Raw genomic sequence first — 15,265 nt, 5'->3', positions numbered from 1 at the left:
AAGAACAGACTCAAGGTGCTTTTCCTGGAAAGAGTAGATACTATTTTCAAGGTAGCGTTACAGGATCGTGGCTTCCAATTTATTGGCTCAGAAAGCTTCTTGTTGTAGCAGTAAGCAGTGTTTGAGAGGTAAAGAAAAGTCATGGCTGAAACGCAATCAAGAGCCAAGCCCTTATCTATGTGACCGTGACCACTGTGTGCATGTGACAACTTTGGGGTTTTTTGGGGTGGGTTTTTTCCACAGCCTGAAGACAAAGAGGAAAGTGGGGAGCACAGCCAAATTTTCCACAGCTGGTCCTCAGATGACCCCAGTCTCACTGCAGGGCATTGAACACACAGCATTCCTACCAGTCCTGCCCCAATGCAAGACAACTAATCAACAGTTAACGAAGGAGGAAGAACTAAGCATAACTGGCTTAAGTGGCTTACCCAGGATTACAGAGCAAGTCCAGCAGTTGCATCCTGTAGAGCTATAAGGGAAAGCAGGTTTTCGCTTTCGCGTACCCCTGAATTTTTGGTGACACGGTGGTAGAAGGGAATGTTAAAGAAGAATCATTACAGGTATATAGTAGGTGTTCAAGGTGTACTACAAACTAAAGTGCTTAGATACTTGCTGGGAAATTTCCCAGAAGACATCCTCCTGTATCTCTGCCTAAGACAATATTATTAGAAACAACAAAAACACCCCCATACTAAAGCTAAATATTTAAACCATTTATTTACACAGATCAGAAGAACACACACCCTTTCCTTTCTAGTCCTGGTGCAGAAAAACAGTCTTACAACTTTAAAGGGAGGAATTCACCAGGTGTTTAGGTGTGCATTGATAATGCTCTTGACGCATACTCTGGATGAGACAAGTTTGATCCCATGCATGAGAAGACATTAGAGAAAGAGAAGATGAAGGGCTGGGGTAAGGGATCCCTGCAGCAGAAGCCTGTTGCCTCAGAAAATTACACACACAGCAGAAGCATGCCAAGATGCGGTAGTACAAAGCATTTGTTGCTTGCTCACAGAATGGGAGCATCACTCAGGAGCAGGTGAGTAACAGGTACATTTTAAAAGAAAAGGGCAATAAACACTTCACAGGTCCTTACACCATTTTATACCAACCATAAGCCACTTGGTCTGTTTGCTTTACCTTTCTTTCTCTCCCAATGTTTTGAAAGCCAATAATTACTATAAAAAGTGCTCCTTGTGGGACACAGTCACATCTATACATCCCAGATTTTACAGTACTGTGGGATTCAGTAATCAAATACAAGTATTTACAATTATTATCCTAGTTGTATGCAAAAAGCACATATTTTAAATGCATTGACAAAATTACAGCCGTACAAATCTGACCAGGTGAAGGTAGAGCAGAGGTCTTGCCAGGGGACAACACTGACCTCTGCGTCAAATTGGCTTCCACACAGGCTGAATTTCCAAAAGCTGCTCAAAGGACCTGGGCACCCATTTGTTGGAAATTGTTTCAAAAGGCTCTGTCACTGTGTCTGAAAAAGCTGGGAAGAAAGCAGAAAGAAAGAGTTATTTCTCAGTGTACTTTATTCAAAATTAATTTTGCTCTTTCCCTTCCCTAGGAAATTTGTTTCCATTGTTTGGAATTTGTTTGGGTGGTTGTTGGGCTCTCCCTTCCCAACGGGAACAGCAGGAAAAGAAATACACTGAAAAATCAGAAAAACATCAATTGTTTTGCAAGGGTTTTTTTGCTTTAAAAAAGCCTAGGAAAACCCATACACACCCTGGGCAGAGAGCCTGAAATCAGGTGTAATATCTAGAGCTACACTTCACTCACTCACTCTCTCTTTTAATTGCCTGCACTTGATTGTATCCCTTTAAGGAAACAGGAACAAATCCAGGAACCTTTGTGTTGTTTACTCAGCAGGAGATTAGCCCAGCTTGATACCCCTGAGCTAACTCATGCTGCAATATCGATGGATGACTTCATCATAGGATATGCCAGTACGCTACAGAGGTATATCCCAGAAACACGGACAGCTGCAAGGGGCTCCAACATTCTCAACAGCATCTTAAAAAAGGTGCTCTGCTGCGATTCACCGTTTTCCTCACCAAAGTTCATCAGAGGAACACTTTTTTTATGACTTATCTTACCAACTTCTTGATCTTTGTTAAAAAAATTTGCCATGGAGAAACACAGACAGGTATCCACAACATACTAAAACAATATTCTTTCCCCCAGAAATTGCCACAAATCATCACGCCCACGCGCCGCTCCCCAGCTATACCCATCGCAAGGCAGCGACACTTCGCAGCTCTCGCACACTGGCACAGTGTCACCGTGTTGGCGCTGCAAACACTGAGGGCGCGTGTTTGCACTGGAACCGCTCCTACTAATCGGGATTTTGGCTTTGTTGGGTTGTTTTGCTTGGGGAGCGGAGAGAGAAAGCATCAGTTTTTCCTCTAACAATATTTGGGCCAAGAGCTAATTCTCCGCAATTAAAACCAAAATCCAAACCACATTTTTTCCATAAACAGCTAATGGTCTTGGATCTGACAACATAACCAGCACACAGCTGATTTTTCAGAAAATAAAGAGCGTGCCTGCAATAAGACATGACAAATACCGACAGCAAGTTTAAAAACAACTCATTTTTACAAATTCTTTCACTTTTTATAAAGGCTTACAGGTTTCCTGAAACTTTTGTTTTTTAAAGAGACGGAACAGATCTCATACAACGCAACATAAGGATTATGTATTCCTCCGGCAAAGGAATGGGAAAACCAGCAATATTGTACCCTTTTGCTTCAAGAATTAACTGTGTTTTCATAGGCTGAAGATCATGCTGCACATCCACAAAGGACGTGGTTAGCCAGCAGTAAGTAAATATCATTCACTGAGTCAAGTAGAAAAGACTCTGAGCTATTGCTCAAGTTTCGTACTGATGCTGCTGTCTTTAACGTTCTACCACAAATACACAGTTGTTGGAGGACAGAGACAAGCAGCTCAAGAACATAATTGAGAAAGATAGGTTATTTTAGCTGTGAAGAAATAATACAGCCTTTATTCATGTTAGCTAAACACTGCTAACGGTGTTGTGAAGTTGGAGGTAAGATGCTACTTTGGGTTCAGCAGTCAGTGGGTAGGTTACACCCGCGCGTTGGCTGTAGAGTCGGTGCTATGCTCTGGCGAGGCAGGTAGGCAGGAGGCAAACAAACTTTCTTTGCCAGCCCAGAGGTGGGAAAAGGAGGCAAGACGACAGAGGACTTGACACTTGACATCAGACACACTGGATCATTTTTGATTCAAAGTGAAAACTGAGCACTGGGAGCCCAAGCAAAGGAGATCCCTGCTGCCTTCTACTCCTCTTTTCCAAGGGCTGGTGTGGCAGACAGGAACGCCCCACAAGGAAGACAAGCTCCAGACCTAAGCTGGCATTCAAACCTCTTCAAACAGTCTTTACAGGAAATTACATAAATCCAAGGCAGCTCTTCAGCTTGTTTAAATCAATGTTGCTGTCAACTTCCTCCTGCCTTACCTGCCCCTTTAGCAAAGGGAGCACTTGGGTGCAGAGCAGCTTATACCAGAGACAACCATAAGTCAGCGCGCTTCTGCTGGGTTCGTGCCACTAGTTATTGAACAGCTAACGTGTCATCCAGGAAAACTCGACACATGATGAGCACTACCTTGGCTGCTGCAGCTCACCAAGGACACGTCAGCAGAAATGCTGCTGTGGAGACATCTTTGGCACCCTGAGAGCAGCAGAGGCACCGCTACACGAGGCTCTTCCCCTGCCCTCAGGAATGCGACCACACTAGGCGTCCTGTAGAGAAAATTCAAGCTGAAAGGAGGCACACCTGTGCTGGCAGAGAGCTAGACACACTCCGTCAGTGTCCTTGAAGCACTTCAAGAGCAAATTTATCTTTTGCTGAATAAGTGGACAAAAGTTCTAATGGATACACAAAGCTTCAAATGCAAAAATTTGCTTTTTGTGGAGTTGCCTGCATAACCAATTCCCAAATAGCAGAGACAATGAAGAATTGTCCCTAGTCACTATCTTCTTTAAGAAAAGAATTCAGGATCCTCAGACAAAACTGGCTGGTGGCAGATGCACGTCAGACAGAGAAACACTCCTCTGCAAACCATTAAAGCATGGGACTCACTGACACAGGATGCTGAGGATGTCACAGGCATTCAGGGACTGCAGACATGGCTGGTTTTTTTCTTCCCTGAGTTTGTCCATATAGGCCTATTACACAAAACATCTGTCTTGGTGAAAAATTTCTGAGCCACAAACAAAAGAGTGTACTAGGGAAATATCATTACACATTTATGCTGGGAAGACAAGGGTATCTGCCATTAGCTGCTGCTGCAGACACAGTGCTGGTTCAGCTTAGCCATTCCTCAGCATGAAGATCAGCTTTCTCATCAGCCTGAACCACCCTCAAAGTACACAGCGTCTTCTGCCAAAAGGACAGCAACATTTGCCGCATTTTCACCAAGGACAGTCCTATGAACTGGAGTTGGTACTCCAACAGCCAAAGGTCAGGCCTCTCCCCACAACTATCACTGTCATCAGACCCATAACGTGGGTGCCAAACTCAAGTCAGACGTCCCTTTGAGTCCTCAGATTCTAGCTGCCTATGTAATACCAGAACAAAGGTTTTTCTTTCCAATAAGAAGCTGAATTTCTCTCTGACAGCCACGCACCTTGCCTAACCTCAGCACGAACCCTCCTGGGCTGCTGTTACCTATGCACACTCGTCCAGCAGAGTCACTGTGTAAGTCAGTCACCCTCTCTAGCCATCCTTTCACTAGTTCTCACCTCTGTTGTAACAGAAAGAAACAACTGGTGTTAGCTTCATCTTTCTGCCACCCAACCTGGGGGTGCTGAACAAGAAAGATGTTGCCTCCTGTTTCTAGTTGGCTCCCAATCTTGTTCTGTCACTTCTTCATTACATTTCCCAGCAGCCACCCACTGCTAGTTTTCCTCAGCTGCTTCAGTGCCCTCTCCGTGCAAAGGCTAAAAATCCTGTGACAATTGCACCTCACCTGGAGTACCACAGTGTAAACTCACAGCAGTGGGCAAGTGCCTTATCTTTGTTGTTTCAACGTTTGTTGATCAACGTCCAAGAATTCCAGGATCTTGTACAAGATATCAGAAATATCCTCTCCCTTTCTCATTCAGGGGGGACAATCACAACAAAATACTAAAATCCTCAGACTTCTACAAGACAGAAAACTAAAGAACGTTTCGAGCAGCTACAAGCCCTGAACTGCTTGTCCACAAAGCAGGATAACACGTGCAACTGACAGGCACGTGTGCCCTGCATACCAGGCACAGCTTAGCGCAAGGAGCAACCAAAGCAAGGAGGAGCGTTTGAAGCAAAATCAGAAGCAGATGCTGTCCGAGAAGTGCTTTTGTTCAACTTGTTCTGGGAAAGGTGAAATTATTAAGGGGGGGGGGAAATATTCCCCTATGACAAAAGCTATCACCAAGTCAGAAGCCCATAGCAGCGACACTGGTGTAGGATTACAGAAAATGGGGGGGCAGGAATAGGTATGCTTATAAGATATTAGTGGAAAATTTCCTGAAAAATGTTTTTAAAGAAAAATTTCTAAGTCTTCAGAAAGTATGCAGCAGAAAATCCTTAATCTAACCAGCTCAAGATGTCCATTTCATAAGAAAACATCACAATCACATATTCTAAGCATTTACTTTTTCCCCTTAAGTTTTTAAAATGTAACCATTGCAGCTATTACTGTAAAGCAGTTTCCCAAATCAATGAGTCCCTAGGAATTAGTTAAGCCACCTGCAGAACTACATCAGAACTGAACGCAAGTTTCTTCAGTTCAACATTTGCAAAGACCTTGGGTGATCCAAACCGAAATGTTAACCATCTGTTAATTAAGCATCTTGTTAATTAAGCTCTTGAAAACCGATCAATAAATTTTCCTTCCCCCACCATGGGAATAACAACCGTTTTCTGCAGTGCTATGCAACGCCACTGCACTCTCCTGCTTTAAAGCAAAAGCAGGAAGTCGGAACAGAAAGTTCCCAGGGAGAAACTCTGCTGAGACACAGCAACTTGCAAACTTGTTCGGATTTCCTTCTACTCAAACAATTCCTTACCCAAATGAGACAAACTTTCTTCCCTCCCCTCCACCCCGTTGAACAACCTCATTTTCTCTCTCTGCAGGTGTCCCCAAATACCTCGAGCGGCAGGACATTAACAGTCCCCTTCCCTGGAACCGGCAGCATACTCCACAGCAAAAAGCTAGCAGAGAACAAACACTGCCACTGTAAATAGAGTATCAGAGCAGGTCCAAGCGAGGAGGTGTGGTTTGCAATGCTCCCTACGCATCTCATCCCTTTTCCAACATAGGCTAGCAGCCATCGGTTCAGAAAGCAGAACAAGAAAACCTGCCATTAAGCTCCCAAGTTAAATTCCTTGTAATCCTGCCTCACACACAGCTCTGTGAAGGGGAAGGGCTTGTTTCTGAGCTGCCTTAAGGCAAGAGGGGAAGAAGTGGTAAGAAAGCAGATGATCCCTCATCTCATGCTAAACTTACCTTCCCTGAGGAATTCTTACTGTGCTTGTAGGTAGCTCACTGCCTACCTCCTATCTGATTTCAACAAGGGCAAGGCTGGAAACTACCCCTGTGAATCCTGCCTCAAGTTTAATTCCACTTTTACATAGCTGGCAACCTGTTTCACAAAGAGAAGCACAGGGAGCTTAGGAAAAAAGAAAAGTAAAGCATAAGATGACAGTGCAAGGAGCGTATTTCCAAAGCACCGTAAAATACACCCCAGGGGTGGGGTGCACATTCCAGGACTTTCTCACTAAAGCAACCAGAGATCCCATTCTCTATCCTGCCACTGCCCAAAGTGCTCCTATATACCATAGCACCCCTGAAAGGAAGCAAAGCCACCCCTGCCTGCTGATAGTTGGAGATGCTGATGGGGATTTGCTGCTCAATGGCAGTTCCAAGACCTCCAGGCAGCATGAAGTTGCCCTGAGCTGTGTCAGCTCCCACTAGTTAAGCCTGAGGACTTCTTGGAAGGTGACCAAAAAAACAAAAAAGAAAAAAAGAATGTATTGAGACCCTGGCAGGCTGGTACAGTTTTGTCCCCTTTGCTCAACCCTGCCCCAAAAGCCTCTTTGTGTCAGCCCTCAAGGATAATATTTGCCCAGCAAACAAGCTTTGCCATAGAAGTCACGAGCGGGCAAGCTCAGCCTCTACAGAGAGCAAAAACCACTCTTCCACAGATTCCCACTGCGAAGACTCCAGCTGGTGTCTGAAGAGCAGAGACCTCATCAACCTGCAGAGGAGCCCTAAATAGCCCCATCCTCCCAGCAGCAAGTGATGATGGGACCTGCAGAAAGCAAAGGGAAAGGTGGGTCCTCCCCCATGTGTTTTAAGATGGTTATTTCAAAATCCAGACTAAAAGATGGACATGAAGACTACTACAAACAACATTTGTCATATTTGTAAATAGAGATTTAACAGGGCCAGCGAGCTCCCTTGAGCCGCCTGGGAGGGCTCCGTGCTGCCCGAGAACAGCCCTGCTCCTCTCCAACCAGGACCATAATTTCTCCACTCCTCACAGGCTCAGCTTTGCCTCACCCCCAGGACAGGGGCAGGCTCTAGAAACTTAGCTGAGGCAAAAAAACCAAACAAACACCAGACCAAGTGAGGTACCTGCCTCTGAGCAGGACAGTTTACTCACCATTTGGTATACCATTGCTGCAGAGGTGATGCTTAACGCTGAACCGTGTCTCAGCTGGGATGCTGCTAGAACAGCACAAAAAAGGGGAGCAAACTGCTCTTCTGCACCTCGCAGCCTGTCCTGTCTCTAATATCCTCCTAGCGTCCTTTATAAAGCTTCTTTTAGTACTGACCAGAACAAAAAAAAACTTATCAAACACAAAAAAAATAAATAGCTTTTTGGAGCCACATTAACGAATCCTTAGTGTTACATGGATAAAGGTCAGGAAATACAAAAACTTACGGTTCCCATAGTAATGCTAATTCAGCCATACTGCACATCCTGTGTATTTAGTGATACACATTGAAAAGAAAAAACCTTCATCCACCAATGCCAGAAAGGGTTTTGATTTAGTAGACACTTGAATACCATTCCCCACATGCAACATTTATTGTTCAGAGAAGTGGATTTTCAGATCGAATTGGATTAAACCAATCTAAGCATCATTAGCGCTCCCCATATCTAGGGCAATGGCAAGAGCTCTCAAGCATGATTACAGACTGAACGTTATTTGCCAACCTGAATAGAGGAAAGGGATCCAGGCGTCAGAACAGGTTGAGTCACCAAATCACAGTCGGCACTGATTCTGCACTTGGATGCAGCAGGGAGGTAGCAAGGAGAGAGAGGAGAGAATTACCGACCAACCTCCACATACTCATAACTAGTAAATGTTAATCCATTTCTATAAATGCTTATTTCTTTGATACCAACAGGTTGAGCTATCCCCCTGCCTGGTATCCCACCTCATGATTCCAGAAACAGGTTGTGAATGAGCTACAGCCATGCTGACCTCTCTCCAGCACAAATCTGTGTATTGCTCTGCTCTCTGAGCTCCTGAGGTCTTATCTTGATGCTTTACATAAAGCCCACACCGCTCTTCCCAGAGGGAACAGCTACAAGTGGTCCATTTGCATTTAGCAGCTTTGACTGAGCAACCAGATTTGCATGGGAAGCAAGACTCTTTTTGTGCCATAGGAAATGCATTAAATCAAAGGGATTTGTGCATCTGTACCAGAGCAGAGGATCACTCCTCTGGCTATGTGTTTGGGAGGAAGGAAAGGTAGAGCAGAGATCTTGCCAACTCCTTTAAGAGGCAAAGAGGGTGAGGAAGAGGGAAGGCAGCTCTCAAGCACAGGAGCAAAGCGTGCAACGGAAGAAACGTGTGCATTTGTGGGGGCACCCACATGTGTGCTTTTTCCCACCAATACATCTGAATTCTTTTCCTAGTTGCCATGATCTCAGACAGAAGGGCACAGTTCAGGACAACAGACATCTTTGAACTTCAAAAACCTGATAGGTGAAGAGAGGGGTTCTGGCAGCGCTGCTGCTAAAGAGGTCCTCAGCCCTGACAGACACCAGGGCACCCACACAGCCCTGCTCAGAGGAGGTGATGGAGCTGCTCATGGAGCAACATCAACCTCAGAGTCCACAGAACACAGGCACAGGAACAGACAGCAGAAGTCCTTCTGCCCAGGGGTTTACTGGGTTGCTGTTCCTTCACTCTCACCCTCAGGTGCACCTACCTTCCCCTTTGGGGTCCAGCATCAAGTCTCCATATTTTAAAGAGGGTTTGCAACCCTCCCCACAGCTGCAATGCCTGGCTGTTCCTCAGAGCTGCACAAATCCCAGCCAGCATCTAGCCCCACCTGCCAAGAGTAACAAGGATTTCATCACACTTTACCTTATCTAAGTGATGATGTCTCTCATCTTATTTCTTGGGCAAAGCTCAGCAGCTCTGGACATGCTGAGGAGAGGAGCTGGGCAGAGGGCAGGAGCTTCAGGCTGCAGTGATTCACACCAGAGCAGGATGGCTCTGCTGGCCTGCCTGTCCCACCCCACAAACGACTGGATATTTAATCCACAAGCAAGAGTTATGGGGAAAATAAGGCTCAGCAATATTTAGACATCTCGCCTCTGCCTCAGCTGCTAGCACAGGTGTACAGCTCACCTGCCCTATACACAGGACAGCCGTGCTAGTCCTTGCCTATAGATAAGCCAGTCGATTTTATTTTACAGGGAGTCAGACCATTTGTCCAGAGAGACGACTTCAACATCTGTCATGCTGTCCAACCTACAGCTTAAATTCCCAGCTGCAGATGAGCTTGGTTTCCTCCTCTTCATTTTATAGAGGGGAAACTGAGGCAGATAAAGGCACTACTCTTACTCAGAGATGTTTTGCTGAATGAGATGGAGAGGTATACAGCTACTACAACACCAAGGGCCACCACGTTTTCCTGTATTACTCATTAGATGTGCCTCCACACACCTGCACGCCTCCCAAGCTCCCACTACACCCAGCTGAGTGCTTACAGCTAGTCTGTGAGTCTGCAATCTGCTTCTAACCGTCCTCTTCCAGAGGCTGGAATCATCTAGCTATGCCCAGACATAGCTGGATTTTTTCCCAAAAGATTTGCTTTCCACAGCCTAAGTAACATACTTAGACATTCCACAAAATTATTTTTAACACCACACAGCTACCAGTCCTACTCCTCCGAAAGTCTGTAGATATCCTGATTGTTATTCGTTTTAAGAGCTTGAGAGAGGAAGCAATAAACAGCTACTGTTACCTTGATTGCACAGCTACAACTGGACTCGACATTTTTCAAGCCGCAACTGCATTGCTTTAGCCTTCATCCAGCACATGTGGTAAAGACCAATTCTTTAAACAAGCTGTAGAAGAGGTCTTAAGAGCTCTCCCCTTACTCATACTCTCATCTCCTCTTCAGAAATGCAGGCTGCCTCAGCCCATGATACATCATCTGCTGTGAACAGCTACATCTTTGTGTTCTGCCAGGATCTTATCAGCATCACAAGCTTGGGCCAGCCCCATGCCCAGACAGCACTGGACCACCACAGCAGGTGTCAGGAGGTTCAGGACTCCCTGTCACATTTTCAGAGGTCTCCTGCCATCCTCAGAACACCACAAACTTTTCCTGCAGCTCTTTCAGGTGTATGTAGTCCTCAAACATCTTTCTGAATCAGGTAGTCCCTTCCACATAGGTGGGGCCGTTAACTGGTGCAGAAGTGATACGAAGTCTTGAGATTAAAACTAGAGAAGCAGGAACAACAGCTCCTCCTTCAGATGACACCTCTGCTAAGTTAACTGCAATCACACACGTCACTAGATAGAAAGCAGGGATGTTACAAGCTTCTTTGCTCTCAATCTTATCACTTGACAGATTTTCCTCCAGTTATGCCAACCAGAGGAGAGCACTGTACCCTTCCAGAGCGTTGTTACCATACCCCATTTCCTCCAAAAAAAACCCTACAATTAAAGTCACAGTCTCTAAGAGCACAAGACAGTATTTGTTCCTGCTTTAGTGCTCTGTGACACTGGCTAAGAGAAAAACACTTGGTTAAAAAGTCCACAGGGCTTCCCAATCATGTTACCTCAACCCAAACAAAGCATGGGAAAGCCCAACATGGCTCCAGACTTCATTTTAAAGTTCACAGTACCACAACCTACGCATAACCCACAGCAGCCATTAACCTGAGGTTTGGCATCGTTTTGTCCCAAAGCTCACAATATTTGTTATTCCACTTGAGGCTCCTAGGTCTGAGTCAAGTGAAATACTGAGATTCAAGCATTCCTGGCAGCTTATACTGACATGCAGAATCATAGAATTGTCTAGGTTGGAAGGGACCTTTAAGATCATCTAGTCCAACCATCAACCTAACTCTGATAAAAAACCATCACTAAACCATGTCTCTAAGCTCTATGTCAACCTGTCTTTTGAATACCTCCAGTGATGGTGCCCCAACCACTTCCCTGGGCAGCCCATTCCAATGCTTAATAACCCTTTCAGTGTAAAAATTTTTCCTAATATCCAGTCTGAACCTCCCTTGGCGCAACTTGAGGCCATTTCCTCTTGTCCTATCGCCTGTGACTTGGGAGAAGAGACCAGCCCCCACCTCTCTACACCCTCCTTTCAGGTAGTTGTAGAGAGTGATAAGGTCTCCCCTCCGCCTCCTTTTCTCCAGACTGAACAACCCCAGCTCCCTCAGCCTCTCCTCATAACACTTATTCTCCAGACCCCTCACCAGCTTCATTGCCCTTCTCTGGACCTGCTCCAGCACCTCAATATCTTTTTTGTGGTAAGGGGCCCAAAACTGGACACAGTACTTGGAGGTAGGGCCTCACCAGTGCTGAGTACAGGGGGACGATCACCTCCCGAGTCCTACTCAACACGCTGTTAATCTCCAAGACAATCACAAATCAGCATAAAAAATAAATTTAGAACATAATTTAAAAAAAAAAAAACAACCCACTTACGTCATCCCATGGCACTTTTTTTCAATGTCTGGCTGATGATTTTTAAAAGCTTTGAGCTGGCAAACCTTTTGAACATATGGCCTGAGAAGAGCACATTGTGCTCATTGCCACGGCAGAAGCACGCAAGGAATACTTGGTGAATCCACCCCAGTGGTCCTTGCACAGCTGCGGAGGTCAGGTTTGCTTAGCAAAATGTGCAATTAGGTCCATGCACAGGGAAAACCTTCTCAGCATCAGCCAAGAAATGAAAGCTTTAGGATGCAGGATGGGGAAAAGAGAACACTGGTAGGAAAATATTAAGAGGGGTGATCAGAACAACAGCAGCATCTCCCTTTCAAGCTGCTGGACTATGCACACCTCAAAGGATACCTAGTGATGAAGTACAGAAAGCCTTACAGAAAGTTCCAGTTCTGCCATTTTGATGCAAGAACAAAACAGACCATTCAAGATTCAGATGTTCAAAGTAAACCAAGTATTTCCACCTCAGATTTTACATGGACAGCAAGCAAAGGTGTCTGGCAGGAACAGGGAAGATGCTGCTCCACTCGGTGGAAGACAACGCATTTGGTACAGCTGAAGTTTCTTGCCACTGTCTTTAAATCCGAGATGACCTCCTGCAAGCAGGCGAGGAGAGGTGGAAGGATTCAGTCCTCAGAGCAGCCTTATCAGTTCAAAACGATTTAGAAAGTGAGTAACATGTGAGCTATATTATGGAAACCAAACCTAGTTTATTGTACATAAGGATCAATATTTGTAAAGTGCTCTGACCATGAAGAACATTGTGCATGGAGCTGTGCCCATACGATTTACGTTACTGCCGATCGTCCTCGTTGCATTAGTTTATTCTCTGAGGCTGCCTGTCAAAGTCATGAGTAACAGCAGATCCCCAGCACTGTCTGTGTGCTGCTGAAGACAGGCCCACATGGAGTCCTCCTTGGCAATACAATCTTCAGATCAGTAGATGGCAGGCTCTTGATTCATTGGGTGCAACAAATTGAGGTGGAGGGAGAAATTCTCCTATTTGATGGTGACAAAACAGCCAAGCAGACTTTCCAATCAGACAGTTTATACTACCCAGCTTCGCTTGCCACAGCAGAGAGACCAAGAGAAGAGTGATGCTCTGGAGAACGAGAACAACATTGTTTGTCCAGCAAGGTAGCTTCAGAGAGATTTTATACCATCTCATGAAGGGTCATAAAATTGTATGCCTGAGGCCTCATATCAGTCTCTGTGCAGCAGGATGCCAAGGCAAACACAGGATCCTTCCACTCCAGCCCACTGCAGTTTCTCAGAACCTCCTCTGGACCACCTGAATTGGCCAGTAAATGAACAGACTAGACTGACTGTCTGTTTGATCTAGAAAAGCAATTTCCTCAGGAGATGTATATATATGTATGCACATCTGTATATACCTGCTTATATGATCCTCAGAAATAAATATAGCTCTAGAACATGAAAAATAAGATGCAGTTGCCCCTAAATCTGGGTAAGGCAAGGCTAGAAGTTACTGGTTTTCTGAGAGCCCCTTGATGCACAACAGCCATCATCTCCATCGGAATAAGCAAGGGCTAAACAAGCAAACTGTGTTTGGATTATTCTGCCTCCTCAGGATATTCCTGAGCACAGCCGTGTCCCTGTGTCCGAGGCTGGCGATTGCTGGCCTCTTTTCCCCTTGGCTGTTTTCAGGAAGTCCTACAGGAAGGACCTGAGGTTCAACACCCAAGTTCACCAAAGTGCATCCCATGCGCATGGGATGTTAAAGAGAAAGACGCTGCAGTCTTCGGAGAGGGAGAGCTCTGGTATTTTTCCCTTTCAAAGATAAGGAGGAGCAGCACTAGCGCAGCTGCCACTGGGACCCACGGCATTACTGTGCAGTGTCACCTGCACCTGGAGCGTGGCAAGAAAGAATGTTCCCTCAGCAGAGGATGCTGAAAAAACCCGAGAAAATAAAAGATCTCCATTCAGATACAGTACACAAGACCAAAGCCCCTGGAACTCATCTCAAAGGAGGCTGCAGATTTCAAAGCAACAGAAGAGGGGAGAAGGTGGAAGGGACGGCAGCTCCCCGGCCCAGACCCCACCAGGGCAGCTCTCCCCATCCCACGGTCACAGCCACACCTGACGAGCGGCGTGTGGCAGAGAGGGCGGCTTTGCACAGGAACGTGGATCCTCCATACCCTGTCCTTCGCCGGCAAGGGACCACCGACAGCTGGGGACGAGGCAGGTGTGTCGCTCTAGACAGGCAAGGACCCCCGCAGCACACAGAGCCCCCCCGGCCCTCCGCTCCCCGCTCCCCACAGCCGCAGGGGAGGGACAGGGGAGCCCGACCAGTAGAGGGCGAAGGCGCCGCCGGGGCCCTTCGCTGGGACGGCCGCTCCCCAACACCTCGCCTGCCGGGTCCTCGCCGGCTCCCCCAGCGGGCTCGGGCCCCCGAAGGGATCTTGCCCGCCGGCCCGAGCGCCCACGGCCATATAAAATGGCGAGGGGCAACCGCCTCGCTGAGGGGACTCGTCCCCAGGGGCAACGCGCCCCTCAGCCCGCCCCGCTGTCGCCGCTGCCGGCGCCGCCCGGCCCGGGGAGCCCCTCGCAGCGCTTACCTGATCCGCCAAAAGGGGAGGGGAGGGGAGCGGAGCGGAGCGGCGCGGGCACCTGCGGCCGCCCTGCCCCGGGGAGCAGAGCCGCCGTTAGCGCTGGCGGCGGCCCCGACCCGGAAATGAGCGAGGGAAACCCCGCCGCACGGCCGGGCTGCGCCGGGCAGGGGAGCGGGGCCGGCTCCCCCCGCCGGCCGCCTCCTCCCGCCCCCCGGGATAAAGCAGCAGCCGCAGGCACCCCCCGCCCCGGCCCCAAACCTGCCCCAAAAGACAGGAAACCCGGGGCTTGCGCACCCGTTCCTGCGGGCAGCCGCTCCCCCGGCAGAGCCGCAGGCATCGCCCGGCGCCTCGGCTGGTTTATGGGAGAAAGATCAACTTCGGCGATTAACGGCACCGAGTTGGGATGTTTGTTTTTCGCTGTCATTTAGGGGTGAAAAAGCTGTTTGCTTTACCAGGTGCATGCTAAAATGTTGATTACGGCACTTGTGCCCGCCCTGCGATAGCACATCAGAAAGCATCTTTCTACAGTCTACTGCTGCCCAAAGACTGGAAAAAGGAGGAGAGCCCGAGCCCCGCAGCGCCTGTCGGAGACCCGCAGTAACAAACCCCAGCCTGCCTGGAGACGTTTTCCCCGTCCCCGGGGATGCGGGTACCCCCGCTCCGCAGCCC

The 15,265-nt window shown here is 47.4% G+C and overlaps 1 protein-coding gene across 1 annotated transcript in view; it reads right to left on the bottom strand.

Annotated features, from left to right (window-relative positions):
• The window catches only part of CRACR2B (calcium release activated channel regulator 2B), a 45,389-nt gene extending 30,456 nt beyond the window's left edge, over positions 1-14,933 (bottom strand). The window contains 2 exon segments of the mRNA XM_074149381.1: positions 14,616-14,681; positions 14,683-14,933. Of these exon segments, the coding sequence (XP_074005482.1) occupies positions 14,616-14,681; positions 14,683-14,933 (317 nt within the window).
• Between the last annotated feature and the right edge of the window lie 332 nt (positions 14,934-15,265).

Source organism: Numenius arquata, chromosome 6, assembly GCF_964106895.1.
Source record: "Numenius arquata chromosome 6, bNumArq3.hap1.1, whole genome shotgun sequence".
In the NCBI taxonomy this organism is placed as follows: Eukaryota; Metazoa; Chordata; class Aves; order Charadriiformes; family Scolopacidae; genus Numenius; species Numenius arquata.
The sequence above is the reverse complement of the archived record's forward strand: the minus strand, read 5'-3'. Positions and strand labels throughout refer to the sequence as shown.